This window comes from Camelus ferus, chromosome 9, assembly GCF_009834535.1.
Source record: "Camelus ferus isolate YT-003-E chromosome 9, BCGSAC_Cfer_1.0, whole genome shotgun sequence".
In the NCBI taxonomy this organism is placed as follows: Eukaryota; Metazoa; Chordata; class Mammalia; order Artiodactyla; family Camelidae; genus Camelus; species Camelus ferus.
In genome coordinates, this window is record NC_045704.1 from 9,277,080 (window position 1) to 9,302,266 (window position 25,187).

At 57.2% G+C, this 25,187-nt stretch overlaps 3 protein-coding genes and 1 long non-coding RNA gene across 11 annotated transcripts; 2 read left to right on the forward strand and 2 right to left on the reverse strand.

Moving 5' to 3' along the window:
* Positions 1-115: 115 nt before the first annotated feature.
* Positions 116-25,123, reverse strand: NAT14 (N-acetyltransferase 14 (putative)). Of its 4 annotated transcripts, none has more exons than XM_032487943.1 (3): positions 25,001-25,123; positions 2,073-2,188; positions 116-1,268 (listed from the first exon to the last, which is right to left on the reverse strand). In XM_032487943.1, exons 2-3 carry the CDS (start codon positions 2,142-2,144, stop codon positions 720-722), a joined length of 621 nt encoding a protein of 206 aa, XP_032343834.1. In that variant the 5' UTR covers positions 2,145-2,188; positions 25,001-25,123; the 3' UTR covers positions 116-719. The 4 variants fall into 4 exon arrangements, with proteins under 4 accessions (XP_032343834.1, XP_032343831.1, XP_032343832.1 ...); XM_032487940.1 differs by lacking the exon at positions 25,001-25,123 and adding an exon at positions 2,558-2,696; XM_032487941.1 differs by lacking the exon at positions 25,001-25,123 and adding an exon at positions 2,548-2,626.
* LOC116666031 lies at positions 2,692-3,367 on the forward strand. 2 transcript variants are annotated; one of them, XR_004322882.1, is made up of 3 exons: positions 2,692-2,777; positions 2,937-3,108; positions 3,242-3,367. It is a non-coding gene; the product is annotated as an uncharacterized LOC116666031 (long non-coding RNA). The 2 variants fall into 2 exon arrangements; XR_004322881.1 differs by lacking the exon at positions 2,692-2,777 and having other exon boundaries at positions 2,815-3,108.
* On the reverse strand, positions 3,368-25,123 carry ZNF628 (zinc finger protein 628). 4 transcript variants are annotated; one of them, XM_032487645.1, is made up of 2 exons: positions 25,001-25,123; positions 3,368-6,674 (listed from the first exon to the last, which is right to left on the reverse strand). In XM_032487645.1, exon 2 carries the CDS (start codon positions 6,667-6,669, stop codon positions 3,493-3,495), a length of 3,177 nt encoding a protein of 1,058 aa, XP_032343536.1. In that variant the 5' UTR covers positions 6,670-6,674; positions 25,001-25,123; the 3' UTR covers positions 3,368-3,492. The 4 variants fall into 4 exon arrangements, with proteins under 4 accessions (XP_032343536.1, XP_032343534.1, XP_032343533.1 ...); XM_032487643.1 differs by lacking the exon at positions 25,001-25,123 and adding an exon at positions 10,033-10,231; XM_032487642.1 differs by lacking the exon at positions 25,001-25,123 and adding an exon at positions 10,020-10,231.
* Positions 18,044-24,994, forward strand: LOC116666017 (uncharacterized protein C19orf85-like). The gene is made up of 2 exons (XM_032487939.1): positions 18,044-18,395; positions 23,562-24,994. The coding sequence occupies exons 1-2, from the start codon at positions 18,223-18,225 to the stop codon at positions 24,019-24,021; spliced, it is 633 nt and encodes a 210-aa protein (XP_032343830.1). The 5' UTR covers positions 18,044-18,222; the 3' UTR covers positions 24,022-24,994.
* Positions 25,124-25,187: the final 64 nt, after the last annotated feature.

Below are 25,187 nucleotides of genomic sequence, written 5' to 3' on the forward strand. Positions count from 1 at the left end.
CAGTCCAGAACCCCTACCGCTGACAATTAATGTCAACCCTGGGAAAGGAGGAGTCAGACAGAAGGAGGGGTTCCGAGACAGACTGGAAAAGGCATCAGAGAGAGGGAGACAGGCGCACAGCAGTTTCAGGCTTTATTAGCAAACCGGTGTGAAAAACCAGATGGGTCTGACAGCCCCTCCCGGCTCTCACCTTCCGGGGAGGGGCTAGCTGGGCAACCCTGTGCCTCCCCCCCCGGGGGGGCTCTCTACACAGACAACCCTCCTCAGCAAAGGCTCCGCTCACCCCCTCTCTGCCTCTGCAGACTCAACCCCTCCAAGCACAGGCATCGATCCCCATCCCATTCCCGGGGGTCTGCTCCCCGCTTGGGTTGCCCCTGCAGCAAGCCCTAACCCTGGTGGAGGGGCCTCCTCTCCTCCCACCACGTCTCTCTCCCAGGCCCGCAGCACGAGCGGCAATGGCCTGGCAGACAGACAGACAGACGGGGAAATTTCTCAGTGCAGACAGAACCAGAGGCAGGGGCTGGACAGGTCGACCTCTCTGAGAAGTTCAAACGCTGCAGACAGATGTCAGGCTGCGGTGGGGTCTCCTGCCCTTTGTGGGCCTCAGTTTCTGGGCCCTGGGTGGGCTGGGGAATCCACAGAAGGAGGGAGGCTGTGAAAGTGCCTGCACACAGCACATGCTCACTAAGTGTTGGTTTTCCTCCCTCTGGGCTGTGGAGTCACAGGTCCTTGCCGAACTCTCTCACCAGCGGGTAGCCCATGCAGCCCCAGCTCCCCTCGGGCTGGTAGCCGCAGCCCTCCAGCATCCCTGCCACACCCCACGCCGCCACAGCCACCGGGACCACGAGCCGGGCCCGGGTCTCCCCCATGCTGCCCGCCCAGGCTCGAGCCCGGGATTCAGCAAAGGCCAGCAGCTGCCTGCCCACGCCTCGGCGGCGATGCCAGCGAGAGACAGAGAGGCGGGTGACCCGGGCCCCATAACCAGCATTGGAGCCTGGGGCCAGGGCCAGGACCCCGCACACGTCGCCCGAGCCCCTCACAGCCACCCAGGGGCCCCCCAGGCTGCTCGGTGGGGGCAGCGAGCCCCACCGGGCCCGCAGGCCCAGCTTCATGGCCACCACAGCCAGGAACACGGGCAGGAGGAGGGCCAGGGCAAAGGAGGCCAGGACGAAGCGCAGGCCGCTGCTGGCTGCCGCCAGGAGGAGCAGGGCTGGCGGCCGTGTCAGGGCGTGGAGGGCCACGCGGTTCTCTGTGTCCTTCACACCAGCCTGTGGGCAGGAGGAACAGTCAGAGTGGGGGGCTCCCAGGGGCAGCAGGGACTAGGAGAGGAGGCAGACCTTGCCCAGGAAGGATCCGGGGTGGGGGCTGCTAGAGGCGAAGGCAGGCAGGTAGTGAGTTGGGGCCTGTGGCAGAGGGGCTAGGACCACATCTGCTGTGGGCATGAAGGAACACAGGGCTGGCATACCAGGCTTTGAGTGAGTGAATGGGTGAATTAGGAGCTGTGGGGCTCCCCATTCAGTGCAGGTGCAGGTGCGGGGCACCAGGGAAGGCTGGATAGAGGAAATGCCCCAAGCCAGAGTAGCAGCACGCTCTCGACAGCAAGAGAGGACGCTAGAGGGGTACTACGGGTATTCGAATGCCAAGCTGAGGCCCAGGGATTCTGCTTTGAAGAGCAGGAAGTTGGGGTGTAGAGCAGACTGGAAGTGGGCAGACTACGGAAAGACTTGGTGTGCCATCGACTCCACAGCCCTCCAGCTGTTAAAACCCTTCTTGACCCCCAGGATAGGGAGAAGGTACTAGAGAGAGAAAGGGCCAAGCTAGTAAGTCTCTTAGGAGGAAAAGGCGGCTCCCCAGGAGTCAGGGCTGCCTCAGGAAGGTGGCCGAAGCCACTCACTAGGCCGGCCCTGCCCCTCCCAGGCTCTCTGGTGTCCCCGCCCCCCCACGCTTATTGGTCCCCCATTCTGCCCCCGCCCCGTTCCCAGGCTCCCTGGTGTCCCTCACCGGTACCCTCCACCCACCCAGGTTCACAGGCGCCCGGTCCCAGGCTCACTGACGGCCCTGCCCGCTCTCACCTTTAGCATCTCCAGCACTAAGGGTTTCTCATCTTCCCTCATCTCCCGCACCGACAAGTGGCTGGGGGCCATTGCAGCCCCCAGGCTCCCGCGCCCCCAAGGGAGCAGGCGTGCACCTGGCGAAAACAAGCAGGTCAGCGTCAGGAGGGCACCTCTGGTGCCCAAAGCACCCCAGAGCTGCGGACAAGCAGCAGCATGTCCAAGATAGGTCACTGAGGACGCTCGCGGCCCCCAAGCGAGGGTCGAGACACGGCAGGCTTCCTCCCAACCCAACGATCTTTCTGAAGTCTCCCAGGATGCCCCCAGGCTCTCCGTACGGTTCAGCGATCTACGCCTGAACGGCCCGTGCACGTCAACAACTGGCAACACGGGGCTCCCTCCCAGGCTCCTGGGGAAGGGACCGCGCTTCTGACCCCCAGTGCCCAGAGCCTCTCTGCGCCCAACCACCCCCGAACGGCGTCGCGGGAAGTAGGACCCGCAAGCACCTCTGCGAGTCGCTTTGCTTTTGACAAGGGGTTGGGGGGGGCAGGGTCGGGAAGGGGTCGCCGAAGGAAGTGACGTCAGACTCGCGCGCTGCCGGGGGGCGGGGCGGGGCCTGCACCCGGCCTTAGCAACTGTTGTCACACTTCTGGAGGCGGGTGGAGGAAGTCTAGCCTGGGCTGGGACTAGACCAGGGCAGGGAGCCGCGACCCTGACGGACGTGAGGTAGAGGGGGAGCAATGGAGAAAGGGGGCCGGTAGGAAGACCCACACGGACGCTGGCGGGGTAGAGGGCAGGAGGGAGAGGATGGGATCAGTAGACCCGGAGGGGTGGGGACGAGGAGCGGTACTTAACCGCACGCGCTGAAAGCCAGCTACCTTCCAGAAGTCCCCTTGTTGCTGAGCAACCTGAGCGCGGGGGTGGGGCGGGGCGACGAAGGGAATGGATCAATTCTCAGACTCCCGGGCCTTCGTGGGAGGGGCCGCGTCGCATCCTGAGCTCTCTAGCTCCCAAACTCACCCACCCCAACCCACCCGGGCTCTCAGTGACCTTTAGGGTAAGCATTCGCAGCCACCCGTTTTTTCGTGAGGGGATGGGTGGGGTGACTTACAGGGAACAAGTGACAAAACCAGGATTCTAGATTCCAGTGCCTCCCCGTATAGTGACCACTGCATCCCCTTTTTTTTAAGGACAAACAGAACCCCACACAGAAGTGGCTGGCCCCAAGAAGCAAAGCAAGTCACCTGTGAACCAGGAAGCAAGAGATGAGTCTTAACACTGACCTCCTACCCCACTAATAAAACAAAAACACAGGAGAGGAGATTCTGGTCTTTATTAGCAAGTCCAGCCTGCAGCTCCCCTCCCCCGATCTTAGCTTAGCCATGGTGGACAGTGCGTCCGGGTCTCTGTGTAGGGCAGGAAGAGGTAACAGTGGCTCTAGTCAAAACGTGTGCACCAGCTGGACTGCGGGCAGAGTCTGGACAATCTGGATAGAGGGTAGACCCTGTGAGGTCATGCCACCAGGTGCAGCTCCTGCAGGGACCACTTGTACCATCTGGGAGGCAGGAGCCGCAGGGAGGCCCGCAGGAGCAGAGGCCGGGCTAGGTGGTGGTGGGGCCAGCAGCTGCAGCGCGGCTGCACCTCCCCCAACGCTGCCATTCTCCAGCAGCTCTGTGGCTGAAGCACTGCGGATAATGAGCAGTTTCTGTCCCTGTGGGCCAGGGGCTGGCGGCTCAGCCAGCCCTGGGGGTAGGGTCTCCACTTCCTGCACACACAGCTGGGTCTGCTCCCCATCAGCCCCGCTCAGCACCAGGACGCTCTGCAACCCCTCATCCGTCTGCAGGGTCTCAAAGAGCACATCCTGGACCACACCAGTGCTGGCCTCACCATCACCAGGCTCCCCGGGGCCAGGGCCTGCCAGCAACTCCTCGGCTGCCCCACTCTGAACCACCAGTAGGTTAGGGGCCTCAGTAGTCATGGCTCCGCCACTGGAACTGGACAGCTGACCTGCCACAGGCTGGAGCTGGACCGTGGTCACCTCCTGTGCTGGCTGGAGCTGGACCGTGGTCACCTCCTGTGCTGGCTGGAGCTGGACTGTGGTCACCTCCTGGGCTGGCTGGATCTGGACCGTGGTCAGTTCTGGGGCTGACCGAAGGGGCTGGAGCTGGACCCCACTCACTTCCTGCGGCCCTGTCTCCCCACCCCCCACATTCTGCAGAACTATGAGGCTCTGCCCTCCCGTGCTGGCCCCGGTGTTGCTCCCTCCCTGCATCCCTAACCCTCCAGGGCCTGGCAGCCAGACTACTCCAGCCCCCTGACCAGCTTTCCCCCCAGCTCGTGGGCCCTGCCTGGCATGGCTGCCCCCACCACCAGTACTGGAGGGCAGCAAGATGAGCTTGGGGGGTGCAGGTGGGGGCGGGGGTGTGGAGGGTTGGACGCTGCTGGGGATCAGCTGGAGACCCTGGGCAGTCTGCACCAGGAGAAACGTCTGGGAGTTGGGGGCTGCTGGGCCCGGGGGTGTGGCCTGGGCCGTACCCCCTGCCACCTCCAGGGAGAGTGTGGCCTGGAGGTGGGGGAGGACGTGGACATCTTGGGTGGCAGAGGGGGCTGGGGCGGCAGCCAGTGGGGCAGGAGGCTGGGGGCCGGCAGGCGGGGCTGCGGGGCCAGAAGCAGTGTTGGCGGGGGCATGCGTCCTCAGGTGCCGCTGCAGGTAGGCGGCCATGACAAAGCTGCGGCCGCAGATCGGGCAGGCGAAAGGGCGCTCAGCTGAGTGGGTGCGCTGGTGCAGCAGCAGGTTGGAGGAGTGCGTGAAGGTCTTGGGGCAAAGCGGACAGCGGAAGGGCCGCTCGCCCGTGTGTACGCGCTGGTGCTGCCGCAGGTTGGAGGTCTGGGCGAAGCTCTTGCCGCACACGCCGCAGGCGTGGGGCCGCTCGCCTGTGTGCACGTGCCGGTGGCGCCGCAGGCACGAGGTGTTGCGGAAGGCTTTGCCGCACTCCCCGCAGGCGTAGGGCCGCTCGCCCGAGTGCAGCCGCAGGTGGTACTGGTAGTGTGAGGACCACTTGAAGGTGAGGCCGCACTGGCCGCAGGTGAAGGCCCGCAGGCCCGTGTGCACGCGCTGGTGGATGGCAAGCAGCGACGACCGCTTGAAGGCCTTGCCACACTCACCGCACTGGTAGGGCCGCTCACCCGTGTGGTCCCGCAGGTGATAGCGCAGCCCGGATGAGCCCTTGAATGCCTTGCCACACTCAGCGCACTTGTAGGGTCGCTCGGCAGAAGCCGGGGCAGGTGCGGGAGTAGGCGGGGCGGGGACGGGGGCCAGAGGCTCCTGGGGACAGGTGACCTCGGCAGCCTCAGCCTGGGGAGGCGGGCGCCCGGCCGCGGCCTCTTCCACGTGGCACTGCTGGTGTGCCAGGAGGCTGGCCAGCTGCGGGAAGGCGCCGTCACAGCTGCCACAGCGGAATGCCTGCCCGCCAGCCACCCCATGGCTGTGCTGGTGACGGGAGAGGCCGGCCACCGTCCGGAAGGACTTCCCGCAGGGGAGGCAGGCAAAGCCAGGGGCGGCAGCGACGCCCGGCTGGGGGTGCGGCAGGGGGGACGACGGAGTCAGAGAGGGTGGCGGGGGAGGGTCAGCCTTGGGCGGCTCGGTGGGCGCGTCCTGGGGCGGAGGCGGCGCCTCGGGCCCAGGGCAGGGCTGGTGCTCCAGGAGCAGCTCCTCGCTGCCGAAGCCCAGCTCACAGCCGTCGCAGCGGTACACCAGCTCCACTGTGGTCTCAGCCGCGGCCAGAAAGAGCTCGGGCACCACGGGCGGGGGCGCAGGCGGTGGGGGCGCGGGCGGGCTGGGGGGCTGGAGGTGCCGCTGCAGGTAGGCATCGGAGACCAAGACCTTGCCACCCGGCTCCCGCGGCGGAGGGGCGGAGGCGGAGGCCGCGGCCGGGGCGGCGGCCGCGCTGCCATGGGTGCGCTGGTGCAGCAGCAGGTTGGAGGAGTGCGTGAAGGTCTTGGGGCAGAGCGGGCAGCGGAAGGGCCGCTCGCCGGTGTGCACGCGCTGGTGCTGCCGCAGGTTGGTGCTCTGCGTGAAGCTCTTGCCGCACACGCCGCAGGTGTAGGGCCGCTCGCCCGTGTGCACGTGCCGGTGGCGCCGCAGGCTGGACGAGTTCTTGAAGGCCTTGGGGCAGTCCGGGCAAGGGTAGGGCCGCTCGCCCGTGTGCTGCCGCAGGTGGTACTGGTAGTGCGAGGACCACTTGAAGGCCAGGCCGCACTGGCCGCAGGTGAAGGCCCGCAGGCCTGTGTGCACGCTGCGATGGATCTGCAGCAGTGACGAGCGCTTGAAGGCCTTGGGGCAGTCGGGGCACTGGTAGGGCCGCTCGCCCGTGTGGCCCCGCTGGTGATACAGCAGGGCTGAGGAGCCCTTGAAGGCCTTGGGGCAATCGGGGCACTTGTAGGGCCGCTCTCCCGTGTGCGTGCGTTGGTGGTGCAGGAGCCGGGATGACCAGCGAAAGGACTTGCCGCACTCCCCACACTCATACTGGGCCGTCGGAGCGGGAGCCGCGGGTCCCGGCTTCTCCCCAGCCCCCTCTGCGGTAGAGGCCGGCGCCATGTCCGCGTGGGATCCAACCATCACACCTGACGAGGGATTCCGGGTCAGGGGAGGGCGTGTGCTCCCCCCACCTCCACCCACACACCGAATTCTCTCAACCCCAAACCCACACGCTGGCCCTTTAAGAGGCAAGGGGCACCTCTCTTAGGATTAGGGCTTCCTATGGCCCATGTCAGCCCTGGACTGAGAGGCTGCCCAGGATGGAAGACTTCAGGTGCTAAAATGGTAACTAACATACGGCAAATTGAGAGGAGTTGGTCACCCCCCTGATGCCGGCTGTCTCCTCTAGGGGGCTGGACATGGCCTTTAAGAGGCCAAGCACTGCCTTTAGGGCTCACTTCCCCTAAAGATAGGCAGTGCTCTTGAAGCAGGCTGCGGTCTCCAGCACCATGGCTTCAGATCCTTCACCTCACTCCCTCTGAAGACCTCCCCCTCCTTCCTGCCTCAATATCCATGCCCGCTGCCGTATCCTAAAACCCTTTCACTATAAACAAAGGCTCTGTGAGCACCCCACTCTGCACGCACCCCATCCCCTTGACCATTCCCCCTGGGTACCCTAACCCAAAATCCCTGGGCTCAACCAGAACCATGATCCACTGATCCTGCAAGCTCTGCACCCTCCACCCCCTATCCACGTCCTCACTTCCCCCCTTACCCCCCCCCCAATAGATGCTGCTGGTTACTGGCAATTTTTGCATTCACACCCACGAACCTCAAAGCTCCCTCCCCATTGCCCTGCATGCTGGTACTGCATTCCTCTGGCCCACTCACCCACCCATACCAGGTGATACTCCACATGTTTCTTTTCCCCTCAGACCTCTCTCCTTTCCCCTCTTGCTCTTAGCAGGTAGGTGATCCTGCCATTGATCTTGTCACTGGGAAAATAAAAGCAACCAGAAGAGTCCCACGTTCCAACCGCTACACTGGTGGCTCTCCACGGGGCAGTGGAATCTCCCCCACCATCACGCCCCCAACGCCGGGGGACATCTGGCAATGCCTGGAGACTGTTTTCGTTGTCTGGTTGTCCACTGGTGGGGCAGGTGCCACTGGCATCTGGTGGGTGAAGGCCAGGGATGATGCTCACCATCCTATAGTGCACAGGGCAGCGACCCCCCCAGCACAGAACTGGTCCAAAATGCCAGTGGTGCTGAGCCAAGAAACTCAGCACTACCCCTCCCCACCTGCCTGCCTCTGGGCCCAAAGACTCTGACTTCCCACCTACAGTGATCTCTTCATCTCCTGGACCATTCCCATCAGTGTACCCAAAAGCTAGATCTCCCATCTTTAAAACAACAAAAATCCTTCACCCCACTTTCTCCTCCAGCTATGGCCTCATTTCTATCTCCTTGCAGCACAGCAACTCAAAAGTGCTGTCAGTACATGCTCTTTCCCATCTCAAACCCCATCAGTCAGATCCTCCCTCCTCCTCCTCTCACGGCCTCCGTGGAGCTAAGTCCGGTGGTCTCTGCTCAGTGGTCAGTGGGTGCCTTAGGCTCCCTCTCCTTAAGCCACTCCCCTACTCCCCTTGGCTTCTGGGAGACTGCTCTCCTCACTTCCCATCCCTCCTCTGTTTCGGGCGCTAGTCCTTCTGGTCCCCCTACCTGTGAAGGTAGGAGAGTCCAGGGCTCTGTCAACCCTCCTCTTCTATGTCCACATTCTCCCTGGAAGCCCTCACACACTCTTGGGACTTCACAGTCTATAAATGGGGTGATTCCAATACTGATCTCTACTTGACACCTCTCCTTTGAACTCTAAACCCCTGCCAGACTATGCCTCATAGACACCTCAAACTTAACATACCCAAAACCTAACTCCTGTTTTCGTTCCTGCTCTGTCCCCACCCCTCTGTCCCTGCCAAATCGCTCCTTCACCCACAGTCTTCTCCATCTCTGGAAACACCTTTATTCTTCCTCAGGGCATCCTCACCTCTCTTTCTTTCACTTTCCAGGACCAGTCTGTCAGCCGATTCCCCGATTCCAGCAGGAGCATCCTTGGAATCTGGCCACTTCCCACCAAGTCCCCCAGTACCACCTTTGTCCAGGGTACCAGTATCTCCCTCCTGGGCAGCTGCAACAGCTTCCTGATAGATCTCCCTGTCTCTACCCTTACTCTTCCCACCCCCAGTCTGTTCCTAACACACAGGCTGAATCCAAACTACTAACAGACGGAGGATGGGCCATTTCATTCCTCTGTGCAAAAGCTTTCCACAGCTCTCATTTGAGAGAAGACAGATCAATTACAAGAACCTACAGACTTCCCGAGCCCCACGACCTCCTCCCCTCCCTGACTGCCCTCCAATAGCTTCTCCATCCCTCACAGCACCCTAGTCACCTGCTTTCACCTGCGGCCCTCACACCGACTCCCTGCCTAGTACCCCCTTCCCTCCAATGTCCAGTGAGCTCCCTCCTTCACCTCCCAGTCTGCTGAAATGTGACCTCGGGGAGGTATTCCCCTGAGCACCCTACTTAACTCTACAAACCCTCCCAGTACTCCCTATTGTCTTTCTCTGCCTTATTTTTTTCTCCATAGGGTTAACTACCGTCTAACCTACTTTATAATCAGGATTTCCCAGCTTCAGCACTGTTAAGATTTGGGGCTGGACCAGCGTCCAGGGGCTGGCTGCCTTGGAAGTTGTTTAGCAGCATCCCTGACCTATGCCCACCAGATACTAGAGGCATCTTGTTCACTTTTACATCTCAGCGCCTAGAGTAACGTCTGCCACAGAGAGAACGCTCAGTGAACATATCCTGGGTTAAAGAAAGCTGGGCAGCCCCTCTGGACAGGCTATAAAGATTCCCTTCAAAAAGATGAGCGTTCCCTTTAAAATGTAAGCAACTCCTTTTAAGTGATTATCCTAGGGAACAAGCACGTGCCTTTCAGAAGGCCGGCTTGCCTTAAACAGGAGACATCCGTGGTCTGGAAGAGCTCGGACCCATCTTAACCAATAAAGAGCACACACTTCAAAAGGCCGGACCACACCCTTCCATCGGCCCGACTTCCCCTTTAAGAGGACGCTGCTAAAGCACACCAGTCTCCACCTTGTTGAGCTAAACTAGGAACTGCTTTGAAGCCACCAGGATTCAGATACTTTTCCTTCAGTGCCTGGAACACTGTCGTTGGCCTTTAAAGAGATAATTCATTCTTAGGCGAGGGAAAATGCGTGAAGCACTTGTAAACTGCACACCCTGCCCCGCCCCTTTAAAAAGCAGCCCCTTGCTCTTTAAGAGGGCGGAGCCAGCCCGGCCGACACGAGTCGGAAGTGAAATAGAGCCCTTCCCTTTAAGACATCCCTTCCGGTTTCACGTTCGCCGTTTCCCCAACGTCTCCGCCCTCCGGTCCCTCCCCCCGCCCCCACCCCTCCGGTCTCTCACCTGAGGCCCTTACCGGGGAACGAGATGGGGAGACCCAGGGCCTTCCCGCGGGGGCCGACGGGAAGGCGGGGCCCCAATAGCTGCGGTGCAGGAGTGGGGGCCGGGGAGGGGGCGGGGGTGCGCTCCCTCCCAACGGCCCCCGGCACGAGGCACCCAACCTTTATCGGCGGCCTCTCGCGCACACAAACCCCGGCGTCGCCGACGGTGCGTCACGACGCCACGTGCACCGAGGCTCCGCCCCCGTCCCCCCATTGGCCGCCGGCCGTCGCGGCGCTCCCCGGAGCTGTCGGCGCGAGGTGTCCTGGGAATTGTAGTTCTCCCGGGACCCTGACCGCCCGGTCCTTGGGTCGGTCACGGGGGTTGGCCCACGGCTGGGGAAAGCCAGGCCGAGACGCGGGGTCGCATTTTCCCCTTTATTAGTACCGATTCCCTCTCGTCTGGGATAGAACATCTCCTGGACAGCGCGGTTCCCGAGTACTCCTCGCCCACCAGGGTTGTGGTCACTCCTGTCCTGGCCCCCATGCCCAGGCCCTCGGGGCTCCCATTTCCCTCATCTGGGAAACCGAGACCCTCAGTGCTTCCTGCCCCGACCAGGTCCCAACTGCTCGAGAGTGCAGTTGTTCCGAAACCTGGGCCCTGCTTGTGCAGGGGCCCTCCCAGAGCACCAGGGGCCCCGAACCTCCTCCACAGCCTGGGGCTTAGGGGAAGATGGGTTTGTCTCTGATCCACTCTCCCTCCTTCCCACGATCATTCCTCACCAGCCTCGGCCTCTGAGCCAAACTGACTTTTCTGCGGGTCATCCAACAGTTTCTCAACCATGGCACTAGTGACATTTGGGCCGGATCGTTCTTTGCTATGGGGGCTGTCCTGTGCCTTGTAGAACGGTTAGCAGCATCCTGGCCTCCACCCACTAGAGGCCTATAGCATTCCTTGTCCCCGAGCTCACCTCCACCACATCTTAGGACGGCTGGCCATTTCCAGACCTGGCCACAAGCTCCTTGGTGAGAACCGCTGCTCCAAGACAATCCTCCTCAGCCTGAGGGCCACACTGCATATTACCCCTGTCCCTTTTCAACTCCTACTGGAAAGCCCCTACGCTAGGAGGGGTCCCATTACATGCTCAGCGGCACTCATCTATGTTCCATCACAGAGGGATAGGGTCTCTCTTTGCCACCCGGGTGTCCCCAGTAACCAACAAGGGGCCTGATCACAAGCAGGAGGTATTCTGTTGAATAAGTGAATTTTTACAGCCTCCCATAGTTTCCCAAGGCCTGCCCTCCCTACCCCATCCCCCGGCAGGCTGGGACTCATGGGTGTTCTGAGCTGCTGGACCTGTTCCTGCCCTGTGGGGTCTTTATGAAGTCTCCAGGCCTTGTATGTGGGATCCTCTGCATGGCCCTGCGAGGGACATCATGGGCCCTCTCACAGACAGGCAGCTGACACAGATATCACAAGAAGTCATCTGAGGCGCTCAGGCCAGTGCTCAGAGACTCCTAGGACCCTGTAGTTTCCAGATCCTCAGTCCTGACCCAGGACCCTCCTCAGGTCTTGCCCTAGGAGCTGGGACATAGAGATGGGGGGCCGGGGAGGGGGCAACAGAAGTCCAGTCCCAGTGACTTTACAAAATCTGCAGTAGGGGGTAAGGAGTGGTAATAAACAAGGCATAATAAATAACACATGTCCCATGCTATGTGCTGCTAAGTGTCTGGGAGAAAAATAAAACAGGAGAGACAGGCATGGAGGTATGTCCAGGGCTGGAGGCAGTCAGTGAAGCCTCAGTGTGGGACCAAGCAAACAACTGGATATATGCCTCTCCAGTCTCCAGTATTCCTGTTTCTGGCCAACAACACCCCACCCCAGGTTTTGGGGGGACTGACTCCCTCCAAACTAGATGAGGAGTCTCATCCAGCTCCAGTCCCACTGAGCCCCACCACCCTAGGGGCCGGGGTTGGGGTGGGGACTGCAGTCTTTGAAGGTGGCCAAGACCTACACAACCCTGCCCAGGGACCTAGGCTGTCACATGCCCCAAAGGCCCTGTGTGCATCTGGGGGTGTCTCTCCATTTACCCCCATCCTAGAGCTGTCATCCAAAAGAGGATTGGCAAGGGTCTGCACCCTGATCTTGAGGAATTTGTCAAAGGAGGGGGAGAGAAACCCTGGAAGGAGCTGGGGAGACTGGCCCTTTCCTCTTCCCCACACATCCTCCCCCGCAAGCCTGCCAGCCACACTCTGGAGGTTGGGGCATGTGTCCCAGGCTTCTGGGATCCAGCTCTAACGTGGCTTGGCCAGGACTAGAGTCTGGGCCCTGCCCCCTTTGATTACAGGGTTACAGGGTCGAGGAGGAACACATGTCCCACTCACCATTGCCCCTCCAATGCTCCGGGACCCCAGATGCCTGAACCCCCCAACCAACCTCCCTTCCCTCTGGAAGGGAGAGGTCGAGTGTCCTGCTGTGTGGACGTTTGATTCTGGTTTTGGCCATTCAATCCATCACCTTGGTGATAGCACAACCTGCAGTCACTAGAGAAGACAGGATTAGGGCCTGGGGTGACCTGGGGAGAGGGGACACTTCTCCCAGGAGCACCCCCGACCCCACCCCACAAAGGAGGTATCTGGAGCAGGCAGAACTCCCAGGGCCAGAGATCAAAAATAAAATATCCTTTTTCACACAAGTAGAGTGAAAAGAGCAGAGATACATTTTAAATAAGGGAGGAGGCAGACAGAGGAGTCCCCAGGTCACTGCTGTCTGTTGTCCCAGGAGAAGGGAGCCATAGGGCCAGCCTGTGCCTCACACAGCCTAAGGATGCTCCTTTCTGACATCTTTTGGGGCTCTCATGGGGCCCTCCAGCCTGTCCTGCCCTCCCAGGCCTCTCCACGTGGAAGGGGCATCATCCCCAGTTCATTGGTGTGTAGGGGTGGGGGGAGCTCAGTAAATAAAGGCTCTCTGAAGTCTCTTGGCCAGGCACAGAGCCAGAAGTGATGTAACATCCTGTACCAGGAAGTGATTTAACTGGGAGTGTATCCAGCCCAGAGTCCACCTCCATCCAAGGACCATCTCGCAGGTTTCACATGCATGGTCAGGAGCCCCTGGAGGCTGCCCAGGGCAAGGGACCCAGAGGAGACGTCCCAGCCAGCCGGGATAGGGGGAAACCAGGGCAGACTCCCTGGAGGACAGTTCAGAGGGTCCCATCTGTGTGGGGAAAATGGATCTCTCTGTTTTAAGTACAGAAATCTGAACAGGGATAGATACACACCAAATCCCCTGCCCAAGAGAGGCTGCCACCTTCTGTGATGATCCCCAGTGACCCACACCCTTGTATAACAAGCCCCTCTTCTCCAGTAGACCTCACTCTTGTGACAGGTTCTGCTGCATGGCAAAATGGAAGGGTCTTGGCAGGTGCGATCAAGGGTCCTAATGAGCTGACCTCGAGTTAATCACAAGGAAATGTCATGTTGACACAACATTGTAAACTGACTATGCTTCAATAAAAATGAATGCAAATTTAAAAAATTTTTAAAAGGAAATGTGATGGTTAATTTCACGTGTCACCTGGACTGGACTGCAGGATACCCAGATATCTGGTGAAACATGATTTCTGGGTGTGTCTGGGAGGGTGCTGTCGGAAGAGCTGGCATTAGTAGGCTGGGTAAAGCTGATGCCCTGCCCAGTGTGGGTGGGCCTCACCCAATCCACTGAGGGCCTGAACAGAACAGAAAGGTGGAGGAAGGCTGAATTCAACGTCTGCCTGACCATTTCAGCTGGCGCATTGATGTCTGCCTGCCTTTGCCACTCCTGGTCCTCAGGTTTTCAGACCCAGACTGGAACCTGCACCATCAACTCTCTGGGTCTCAGGCCTTTGAATGACACGACTGGCTCTCCTAGGTCTCCTGGGTGCCTGCAGGTGGTAGATCGTGAGGCCTCTCAGCCTCCATAGTTGCATGAGCCAGTACCTTATAGTGGATCTCTTTATATATGTAATGTAACATAAACAACCTCTCTATAGAGATAGCTACACAGACAGACAGAGATAGAGATACAGAGATACATATAGATCCTCTTGGTTCTGTTTCTCTGGGGAACCCTGACTCATACAAACCCTCAGTGGCTCCCCATCACCCTTGCCCTCATAACTGAGCTCCTACCTGGCCTACAAGGCCCTGTGGGTCTGACCCCTGTCCACTTCTCTGACTTCACCTCAAGCTTGCTCCTGCCTCAAGGCCTTTGCACCCGCTATGCCCTCCGCCTGGGAAGCTCCTGGCTGCCATCTCTTCCATTAAGGATGCAGGACAACCATCACCTCAGGGAGGGTGTCTCTGGCCGAAGCAGCACTCCTCCCCCATCCAGCCTCCAATTTCTGTCCAATTTGAGCACCTTCACAGTACATCCCCAACTGGCCATTTCTTATACAGCTGTCCCCCTTCCAGACTCCAACAGGGACGGACTGTCTTTGTCTTGCTTGCCACTGCAACCTCAGTCTCTGCACACAGTAGGTGCTCAACAAATGCTTGTTCAATGATTAAATGTGTCCTCCAACTCCCAATTCCAAGGGCCAGGATAGGAGAAAGGAGCCTGTGAATACCCTGTAATACCTGCACTGCAGGTCCTCCACAAACATCAGATGAAGCCAGCCCCCAGCTGTGGGTGACTCTTACTAAGCAGGGAGACAGGCAGAGAAGGGCTCAGAAGTGGGGAACCACACACCCTGAGCGCCACTCCAGCAGGGCCTCCCAGCACCAGCCTAGGGCGTTGGCGCCCCCTGGTGGAGCATCCCCAGACCAGAGCCTGCCAGTGGGTGGCCCCAGATGTATTCCTTGCTGGTATGGCAGTGGGACAGAGATGGCCAGCAGATGTTGCCCTTGGCTCCTGGTGGCTTGGATGTGAGCCCGCTTCTGGAGCTGGGTTAGCAAAGGTTATGCCCCTGCCATGCAGGGGTGGCCCCTTGCCTGTCCTGGGTTCTGAGCTTTGACCTCCAATCCTCCATAGACCTGGGGGTCCTCTCCCCCCGCCCCTGGCCCTTTGCTAAGGGACCCTGGACCCTTCCTTCTTGGCCTGAGAGTAACGAGACAGGAAACCTTCCAGGCCATCCCACAACACCACATGCACGTCCAGGACACATGTGCTGATACACACAAACACATACACATGTGTGGAATTGACCCGCCCAGACCAAGACAGACATGCATTCAAAGTCAGAGAGACAAACATTGAGAAACACTGTAGAGGTGGTGAAATAGGCAGAGATGGTGAGAGAAGCCTTCAGAAGCACAGGAATGGTGGGAGGCATAGTCACAGACACGATGAAGAGGAAAGAGCTACAGACAACCCAGGGAGGGGCAGAAAAACCAGCGGGGCAGAGGAGAGAGCATGCACGATGGAGAGACAGCCCTGGAGCTACTGAGAATCACAGACAGATGGCAGTGAGAGACGCCGGGGGCCAGGAGGGGAGGCCAGTGAGGGGGCATCCAAGATGGACAGGTGAGGCCTGCGATGTCCCCACACCTGTGCCCACGCTGCCCTATCCTTGGCTGTGTCGTGGCACATTGGGTGTGGGAGGGACCACAGCCCATGTGTTGGAGCTGAGGCCAGCGAGGGCAACATTGGACATCTGGTCGACCTGCTGTTGCTGGCCTCAGTGGCCACAGTTCACAACATGCTCATAGGTAAGTGTACCCCTGGCAATATCGCTGGCATGGGGAGCCTTCACCACGCAGGCCGCCCCTCAGCACCCACTACTGCCTTGCCGTGGCCCGCCTGGTGGTCCCCACCCTGAGCCCTGCGCCCGCCCTCTAGGCTGCCACCGCTGTGCTGACCTTGGTGGGTGGCACTGCTGGACGATGAGCAGGCCTGGGAAGCAAAGGCGTGGTCTCCAGCATATGCTAACTCATGTTCAGACCCCAGCTTTGCTGTCAGCTGCTCCGTGAGCTCGGGGAAGTCGCAAAGCCACAGTCTCCCCCTGGGCTGCTGCGCCACCCTGATTTACCAGGGAGGTGACGGATGCTCAGGTCAGGACACAGAATCCCCCAAGTGGTGGCACTGAGGTTTTGGTTTTTTAATTCCATAACATTACACCTTATCACATCTGGTAGCTCTCGTTTCTCTTATGGAGCCAGAGGTGGTTTTCTGCCAGTCTTTAATAATTTGTTGCTGATAACTTTATCAGGGTATCATTTGGCGGAAAGAAGATAATATTTGTAAGTGTAGTGAGAAACTACATACTTTAGTATTTAACAACTATGAGACCCTTTAGAAAGCTCTTAGTGTGCCTCCATTTTTTTTCCCTATGAGGGTTAAGTCCCAGCTCTGCTACTGGGACTTTGGGTGACGGTGTGCCCTAACCCTAGTTTCTCCTTCAAGAAACAGGGACAGTAATGTCTTCCTGTGAGTGCCCAGGGGAGGGGGGCCTCCTCGAAACACAGCACGTCAGGTGCAGGGCCTGGGCACCGGGGAGCCGCAGGGGACGTCCTCACTGTTCTGTCTGTGTCTCTCCCCGCCTGGATGCTGTAGGCAACCAGGGCAGCCCCAGGCTCAGCCCCAGCAGCGGGAACAACTGGCCCCATTAATATGGACTTGAGGGCCACCTGGGAGGAGCCATTGCTGGGGCCAAGCCTCCCCTTCTGTGGCCGGCTAAATAACGGCCCCCCAAAGAGGCTGACGTCCTAATCTGCAGAAGCAGTGACTGAGACCTTAACATGGCAAAGGGGACTTTGCAGGTGTGATGGAGTTAAGGCTCTTGAGACGGGAAGATTACCCTGGGTTACCTGGTGCGTCCTTATAAGAGGGAGGGTCAGAGTTAGAGACCCGATGGGACAGCAGAAGCAGAGGTCAGAGTAATGTGCTCTGAAGACAGAAGAAGGGGCCACAAGGCAAGGAATTCGAGTGGGTGGCCTCTAGAAGCCAGAAAAGGCATGGGAACAGATTCCTCACTAGAAGCTCCAGAAGCAACACTTTGACATTAGCCCATAAGACCCATGTTGGACTTCTGACCCCCAGAACTCCAAGAGAATCGATGTACATGGTATTAAGCTGCCAGGTTTGTGGTAACGTGTTCCTGCATCCATAGGGCACAGACACCTCCCAACACAAACCTCCAATGCGGTCTTCTCAGAGCAGACACGGAGACACCTGCCTCCCTCACCAGCCCAGACTGGGTTCCCCCACTTGGGCCAACACTCTGCCGGAGACAAGAGGACCCCACTCCCAGCCCTGGCAGCCAGCCCCTCCCCCTGCCACCTCCCAGTCTGTTCTCTGCCTCCCCCAAACACCAGGGGTCCCCTAGTCCCTCAGTAAAATGCCTTGGGGGAAACCATGCCCATGTTTCCTCCTCCCCTTCTGCCACAGCCTGGCTGTCACCTGTGTCAACCGCCTGAGCAACTAGGTGCTCCCCCTCCCCTCACCCTTGCTCACTCAGAAGCTTGGATGTGAGACGCAGGGTTTGGAAGTCAACCCTCCCCCCAGAAGCTAATCCCTTTTGCAGGCCGGGAGACCTTGAGCATGAGCACGCTGCTCTCTGAGCCTCAGTTTCCCCAGGATGCTGGGCCTGGGGCGGAGGGAGGCAGGGAGGCACAGGTAGGTGTGTCTGCAGGTGGGTGGGCGGATGTGGGTGCCTGCCCCACAGCTGGAGGCTCCCAGCGTGCCTCCTGGGGCCACCTCCCCACTCTCCCAGCCTGCACCTAAGCCTCCCACCCCCCCTTCCCGCGACTGCAATTAAAGGTCCTCCACACTAATCGCTGCGGTTGACTCGGCTCCTGGCCTCGCCTCCCTAATGAGGGCTTTGTCCCCTTAATTGGCCATCTCCAGGCGCTTTTCTCTGGCCCCCCATATACGCTGCCAGGCCCCAGATCCCAGGTCCAACTATGTGCTAATTGGACGCCTCCCCTCCCTGCCCCCTTGCCTTCCTATATCAGGAAACCCAACCCCCCCCCCCCCCCCCGCCCACGGGCTCCTCAAAGCTTGGAGTCCAGCTCACTGGAGGCAGGGACTGGGCTAGGGCAGAGGTGGGACGACCTGTCCTAATTCCCTGTGTCCTGCCTCCGCCAGCCCAGGTAGTGCCCTTCCCCACAGATCCACCTGCTCCTCCCAAAGCCCTGTCCCCCTCCCCAGCCTTGAGCCCCAGCCCTTGCTGCTCCTCTCTCTTCACAGATTTGGGGGGCTGCTTTCAGATTGGCAGGAATATTGTGGGGAGCTACTCCAGATCACCAGGGCCATGCACCCCGGGGCTCCTGCAGCCCCTGGAATCTCTGAGCCAGGGCCCCGGGAGCTGTGTGCTTTTGTGAGCGGGGCAGCTGCCCACATACTGCGCACCCTGCACCCCCGTCGGACCCGGCCCCCAAAAAGGAGGCCCAACCACAGGAGGTTCCTGCACAACCAGATCTGCAGGTGAGGTGGGGTGGGGTGAGGATGGGCGGAGGGAAGCAGAGACGGGCCTGAGCCTTCAGTATGGGGGGAGACCAGGCCCAGACAGAACAGGGAGACGTGGACCCCAGGGCTGGATGCAATCAACACTCAGCATGCATTTATTGAGCACCATCTGTGTGCCAGCTCCAGAGACCCATAGTGCAAAGCAGATAAAATTCTCGGCCTCTGTGGAGCTTGTGTTCCAGTGGGGAGGCAGCTAAGGGACAGTCAAAATAAAGAAGTGACAGTTATAGTATGATGCTACAATGTGGATGAACCTTGAAGATGTGCTGAGTGGAAGGAGCCAGACACAAAAGGCCATGTATCGTGTGATTCTGTTAATGTGAAATGTCCAGAGCAGGCAAATCCACAGAGACAGAAAGTAGATTAGTGGGTGCCAGGGGCTGGGGGAGGTGGGGGAGAGATTGCTAACAGGTAGGGGGTTTCCTTCTGGGGTGATGAAAATTTCTGGAACTAACGAGAGGTGGTGGTGGCCTAACATCATGAATGGACTAAATGACACTGAATTGCACACTTTAAAATGGTTCATTTTAAGTGATGTGAATTTTACCCCAATTTTTTACAATTATGGTAGGTTAGAAGGTGCCAAGTGCCGCAGAGGGCGCGCTGGGGGAGGGCTGCTATTTTAGGGAAGGTGTGAGGAAGGAAGGGGAGGGAAGGAGCCCTGTGGATACCTGAGGGGAGAGCACTGTAGGAAAGGGACAGCAAGTGCAAAGGCCCGGAGGCAGGAACATCCCTGGTGTGTTTGGAGGAGGTAAGATGGCTGGGGTGGCTGGAGCAGAGTGAAAGAGGGAGGGAATTAGATTCAAAGGAAACATGGCCCTGGCCTGGGGGGTCTCTGGAGGGACTTGGGCTCTGAGCTGGGATGTGGTGGGATCTTAAAGGAGAAGAGATTGTGTAGGGGCGAGGGCAGACATGAGAGACCAGGAGGAAGCTACTGCAGTAATCCAGGTGAGGGATGGTGGTGGCTCAGACCAGGATCAGGTAGGGGGTGTAGAGATGGGGCCTGACTCTGGGACCTTTGGAAAGCAGCTTCCAAGCAGCCCTTTCTAACCCACACACCACACTCAGCCCCTCTTCTGTTCAAGTACCTCCTGTGGCTCCCCATTGCTCTCAGAACAAAGCCTCTGCCCCATCAGCACCTGTTTCCCTTGCCAGCCTCAGCTCCCCGTCCAGCACTTCACCATTCAGCCTCTGAACATTTGCACATGCTCTTCCCTTCGTAGGGCAATGCCCTTCCATGTCTCTGAGAGTGTGGATGGAGACCTCTGCTCCTTCAGGTCTCTGTTCAGCCTGTCCTACCTCTTACACCCTACCCAGCTCCACCCCTGCTTGCCCTGTGCTTTCCTTCCCCTTGATGGGAACCATTTTTTGAGCTTACTGTGTGCCAGGTGCACTGTACTAAGGCCTTAACATGGGCTGTATTACTTAATGCTCCCAACAAACCTGCGTCTTTTCCCTGTGTTGTAGTTACAGAAACTTAGAGAAGTTCAATAACTTGTCCAAGGCTACACAGCTAGAGAGCTGATATAAACCTAGGCAGTCTTAGTCCAGAGCCCATGCTCTGGACCACTTTGCAGTCCTAACTGGATACAGCATCTCGGGGACTTGATGATAATGGTGATGGTGATGATGGTGATGCTGATGATGGTGGTGATGATGATGGTGATGATGATGATGGTGGTGATGATGGTGATGATGGTGATGCTGATGATGGTGGTGATGATGGTGATGATGATGATGGTGGTGATGATGGTGATGATGATGATGGTAGTGATGATGATGGTGATGATGATGATGGTGATGATGGTGATGCTGATGATGGTGGTGATGATGATGGTGATGCTGATGATGGTGGTGATGATGATGGTGGTGATGATGATGGTGATGGTGATGATGGTGATGCTGATGATGGTGGTGATGATGATGGTGATGATGGTGATGATGATGATGGTGGTGATGGTAATGGTGATGGTGGTGATAGTGGTGATGATGGTGATGGTGGTGATGCTGACAATAGTGGTGATGATGATAATGATGGTGATGGTGATGGTGACAGTGATGGAGGTGACAATGGTGATGGTGATGATAGTAGCTGAAATGCATCTGATACTTACTATGTACTGGGCACTATTCTAAGTACTTTCATTTTAACTCACAATACTCACAATGAGTATGAACTCATTAATGCCTGACAGGAACCCTAGGAAAGATAGGCACTATTATAATCCTTATTTTTCGGATGAGAAATCTGAGGCACATAGAGATAGAGTGACTTGCCCAAGGACCTGCTTTTCTTAAGTAGGTTGCTCCTCCCAGCCAGCCCAGGTCCTTGCTCCTGGAGGTCTTGGAACCAGATTTGAGTAAATGGGAGTCTGGTCCAGCCTAACCACTGCCCCCATACGTCGCAAGCCACCTTCCAACAGGATGCCTGGCCCTGGCCACGCCCAGAATGCTCACCACCACCCTCCACACCCACCCACCACTGCAGAGGAAAACAGGCACCTCCCCCCAAAAAGGGTCCAGCCCCATGTTCCAGAGCTAGCCTCCTAACTCCTCTTCAGCCTCGCCATCGACTGCTCAAGGACCTCTCCCCCTCTTCAGCCGTCCTTCCCCGATCTGGACCCTCTGCTAATGTCAGCTTCTCATCTCCCAGGCTTCTTGTCTCTCCTCCCTGCTCCCCAGGGCCAGCTTCTCTGTCGTAGCATCCTAGATATCACCCCTATGCCTGGCTCTGCCACATGCTCCCCAGAGACCCCGGCCACCCACCAGTGGCCCTGAGGGCAGCCCAGCAGCTCTGAAGCACATTCCCCTGGGCACTTAGGCTTGGCCTGAGAAGATCCAGGTCAGAGACAAGTTCTCCTCAGCATCTTCCCACCCACGCCCTCCTTCTCCCTCCAGGTCCCCTCAGGCCCTGTTCCCTCAAGAACCCCCTCCCACCCATGCTATGGATTTCTAACTTTTTGTGAAAACTTGCAAACCTCCAGAAAAGTCAAGACAGCTGTCTGATGCGGCAGTTCTCAAAAGGTAGATGGTCCCCAGACCAGCAGTATTAGCACCTCAGCCTCCCCTGGGAACATGTCAGAAATGCAGATTCTCAGACCCCACCCAGACCTGCAGGAGCAGAAGCTCACAGGCCCAGGAACCTGTGTTTCCACAAGCCCCCTGGGTGTCCTGTTGTGCACTCAAGTTTGAGAACCGCAGGCTTGAGGATCACGAATCACCTAATGTAATCCATCTCTTAGATTTGATTGTCCAGAACATCTTAGCATATTTCCTTCATCTATATTTTTTAAATAGTTTAAAATAAATCACAAATGTCACAACTCTTCAGCCCTAAATGCTATTTATACTTAGTTTGTTCAAGTCAAGGACCATACATGGCATGAAATCGTTGTGGATCTTGTCAGTCTCTCTCTCTCCATCATTTAACCTGACCTCCCACTACTGAAAACTTTCCCTGGGGCACTCAGAGCATAACTATCCTCCTTGGCATCGAAGATAGCTTCAGAGTGGCAGCTCTCGCTAATTTATTTAAGAGCCAGATATATATGTTTTTTTCATGTGATAAAATACACATAACATAAAATTCAACCACTTTAAACATTGTAAAGTGTACAATTCAGTGGCATTTTGTTTATTCATAACGTCTTGCAACCATCACCTCTATCTAGTTCCAGAATGTTTTCATCACTCCCAGAGGAGACCCTGTACCCATCAGTAGGCCCTCCCCATGCTCCCCTCCCCCCAGCACCTGGCAACCATCAAGCTGCTCTATGTTTCTCCAGGGATTTGCCTATTCTGGACGTTTCATATAAACGGAATCATGCAATATCAGTTACATTTTAAAATAAACTTTCCCCTGGAAGTGCAACATAGTACCAAAAAAGGCACATATCCTCCGTGTGGAGCTTAATGAATTTTCCCAAAGGGAGCCCTCTAAAGTAACCAACACTCAGATCCAGGAACAGGGTGTTCCTTGCCCAGAAGGCCCTCACGGTGTCTCTTTCCCATAAGCCACCATCCTGACTTCCTTGTCAACCGAGTTAGGCTGTTTTGGAACTTTATTTAAATGGAGTCACACAGCCACTAATTCTATTTTTGTTTTGTTTTATTTTGTGTTGGGGGGGAGGTAATCAGTTTTATCTATTTATTTACTTTTTAAAAATTATTATTTATTTTAATGGAGGTACTGGGGGTTGAACCCAGGACCCTGTACATGCTAAACATGCGCTCTACTACTGAGCCACTAATTCTAAGTCTCACTGCTTTTGCTCAACATTATGTTTTCTATATTAATCTGCTAGAACTTCCATAATCAGACACCACAGATTGGGTGGCTTAAACAACAGAAATGTGCATTCTTACAATTCTGGAGGCTGAAGTCTGAGATCAAGGTGTCAGGCAGCAAGAGGCCTCTCTCCTAGACTTCTCACAGGGTCATCCCTCTGTGTGCCAATCTCCTCTTACTGGATTAGGGACCACCCTGATGATGTCACTTTAAGTTGATCACCTCTCTAAGGACCCTATCTCTAAATACAGTCACATTCTGAAGTACTAGGGGTTAAAACTTCAACATAGGAATTTTAGGAGGGCACAATTCATCCCACAGGAGTTTGCGAGATCCATCTGTCATGTTAATTGAGGGGGCAGGAATGCTGGGGAGGGGGGAGCCGTGCAGTGGCTGATGTAGTCATCCAGGTGGGAGAGGCTGGAGACTTCAACCAGTGGTTGGTGGAGATGCAGATTTACAGCTGTTTAAAACAGGAAGCAGAATCCACGTTGCTGATGCACTGCTATTCCATAGTTCATGCCTTTGTGTGAGAATTCTTTTAAAGGCACCCCTTCCTTAAGACATTTTATACTTTTATATGTTGGAATATGGTCAGTAATAAATCTAAATCTCAAAAATGTGCACAGTGCTGGACTAGTCCAGTGCACAAACTCCATGCTGTTCAGAGCTTCCTGATGAATGGGGTTAGAAAGACTGAATTGTCAGACTCAAGAAAATGGACCCAGGGGCAGGGAGACTAGCACAGAGAAGAAAAGTAGGAAGGGAGAGAAGGGATGGCAGACAGGAGGGGACTCTTTCGTGGTCACCTGGCTAATGCCTGTCTCTCTCTGCAGGCAGTTTGCCAAGATTGAAGCTGCCACTCAGCGCCTAACCATGTCCATCCTGTCCCAGGAAGCACCTCCCCGGAGACAACCACCCCAAAGGCCACCCCCACCACCTCCATCCCCCTTCCTGGGGGTGGCCTGTGCTGTGGCCCCCACTGAGGCACCCTATGCCAGCCCCAGCCTGAGTCTCGCTGCCCTGGATGCCTCCACCCTCGACCTCTTTGATGACATTGCACTCACCCCAGAGTGTCCCTCAGTGCCATCTGAACAGTCCCATTGTGCACTGCCAGGCCAGCTAGACTTGAGGCAGGACCCATACTTCTGTGATCCCCTGCTCCCTACCCCGCATGCCCTGGGGGGAGCGGGGGAGCTCTTGGCTCTCCATGGGGGTTGGGGAGGCAGGTGGGAGACGCCTTGGGCTTGCCATTCTCAGGGGACCCTTGAAGGCGGGGGGACCTGTCCCCCATGACATTCAATCAAGGAAGGCCTTGCTCTCTCCCTACTCTGCTTCTCACTCTTTCTTCCCAGCCCCACCTCTTCGGTGACTATCCCTCCAGTTCCGTCTTACCCTGGTTCATCTCTGCCTAGTGCTGGTCTCTTCTTATTCCCCAAAATTTGCTGAGCACCTGTTACGTGCCAGGCCTGGGTCTAGGTGCTGAGGATTCAGCAGTGAATAAAAACAGACAAGATCTCTGCCCTCTCGGAGTTCACATTTGGAATGGGGGAGGGAAAATTGGCGGGGGGCGGGCAATAGAAAATAAATGACTACATCCATACGTTTTTTAAACACAAGATAAATTTCTAATTTCAGATTGTAATTAGTGTTGTGAAGAAAATAAAACAGCGACCTGATCGAGTGACTATTTGATGAAGGGTGGTCTGGGAAGGCCTTGAATGATAAGGAGCTGGCCCTGGGAAGGTCTGGGGTTCTAGACGGCGGGACCATCATGTGCAAAGGCCCTGAGGTGGGCTGTTGGGGGAACAGCAAAGAAGGCCAGTGTGGCTGGAGTGGAGTGAGCCGGGAAAGAGTGGTAAGAGGTGAGGACGCAAGGTTGACAAGGCAGAACATGAATTGGGAGTAGTGTGGATTTTATTCCAAGACTGATGGGAAATTCTCTCTCCATCTCTCTCTCAACCCCATTTCCAAGCACAGTCTAAATACTGCAAACATCACACTGGGGGGGCAGGTGCTGTAAGATGGGGAAACTGAGGCTGCACAGAGAACTAACGGGCGCAGACAGGGAGGGACTTAAGCTCGTAGCTTCTTCGCACTTTTAACACTTTCCCGGAAAATGCTTGGGTCTCTTTGTAAGTTTCTGTCTAAAGACTGAAGGGCCAGGGTTCGAATCCTAGACCTGCCCCTGCCCTGGGCACGGTCCCTTCCTTCCTCCCTCTCTCCCGGCCCCAACAGTCCAACTTTACAGCTGGTCAGATGGCAACGCACTCACCCAGCTCGAGTCCGCATTCTCCGTACACACAGTGCCACTCCTCCCTAGGCCCGCCTCTCACGCCTCTCACGACTTTCCATTGGCCGGACACGCTCTTTCCCCGCCGCGCCACCGGCGGATCAATAATGCTCTCAGGACATTCAGTGGGGCCCACACATCCCCTCCAACAAGGCTGAAGTAGCGACGC

What these genes read in the sequence shown, in the direction of transcription:
- ZNF628 (XM_032487645.1), bottom strand. Translation starts at nt 6,669, where the DNA reads ATGGTTGGATCCCACGCGGACATGGCGCCGGCCTCTACCGCAGAGGGG.
- LOC116666017 (XM_032487939.1), top strand. Translation starts at nt 18,223, where the DNA reads ATGCACCCCGGGGCTCCTGCAGCCCCTGGAATCTCTGAGCCAGGGCCC. An exon ending in CTGCACAACCAGATCTGCAG is followed by an intron (nt 18,396 to 23,561) that starts GTGAGGTGGGGT and finishes CTCTCTCTGCAG; the next exon opens with GCAGTTTGCCAAGATTGAAG.
- NAT14 (XM_032487943.1), bottom strand. Translation starts at nt 2,144, where the DNA reads ATGGCCCCCAGCCACTTGTCGGTGCGGGAGATGAGGGAAGATGAGAAA. An exon ending in TAGTGCTGGAGATGCTAAAG is followed by an intron (nt 1,269 to 2,072) that starts GTGAGAGCGGGC and finishes TCCTGCCCACAG; the next exon opens with GCTGGTGTGAAGGACACAGA.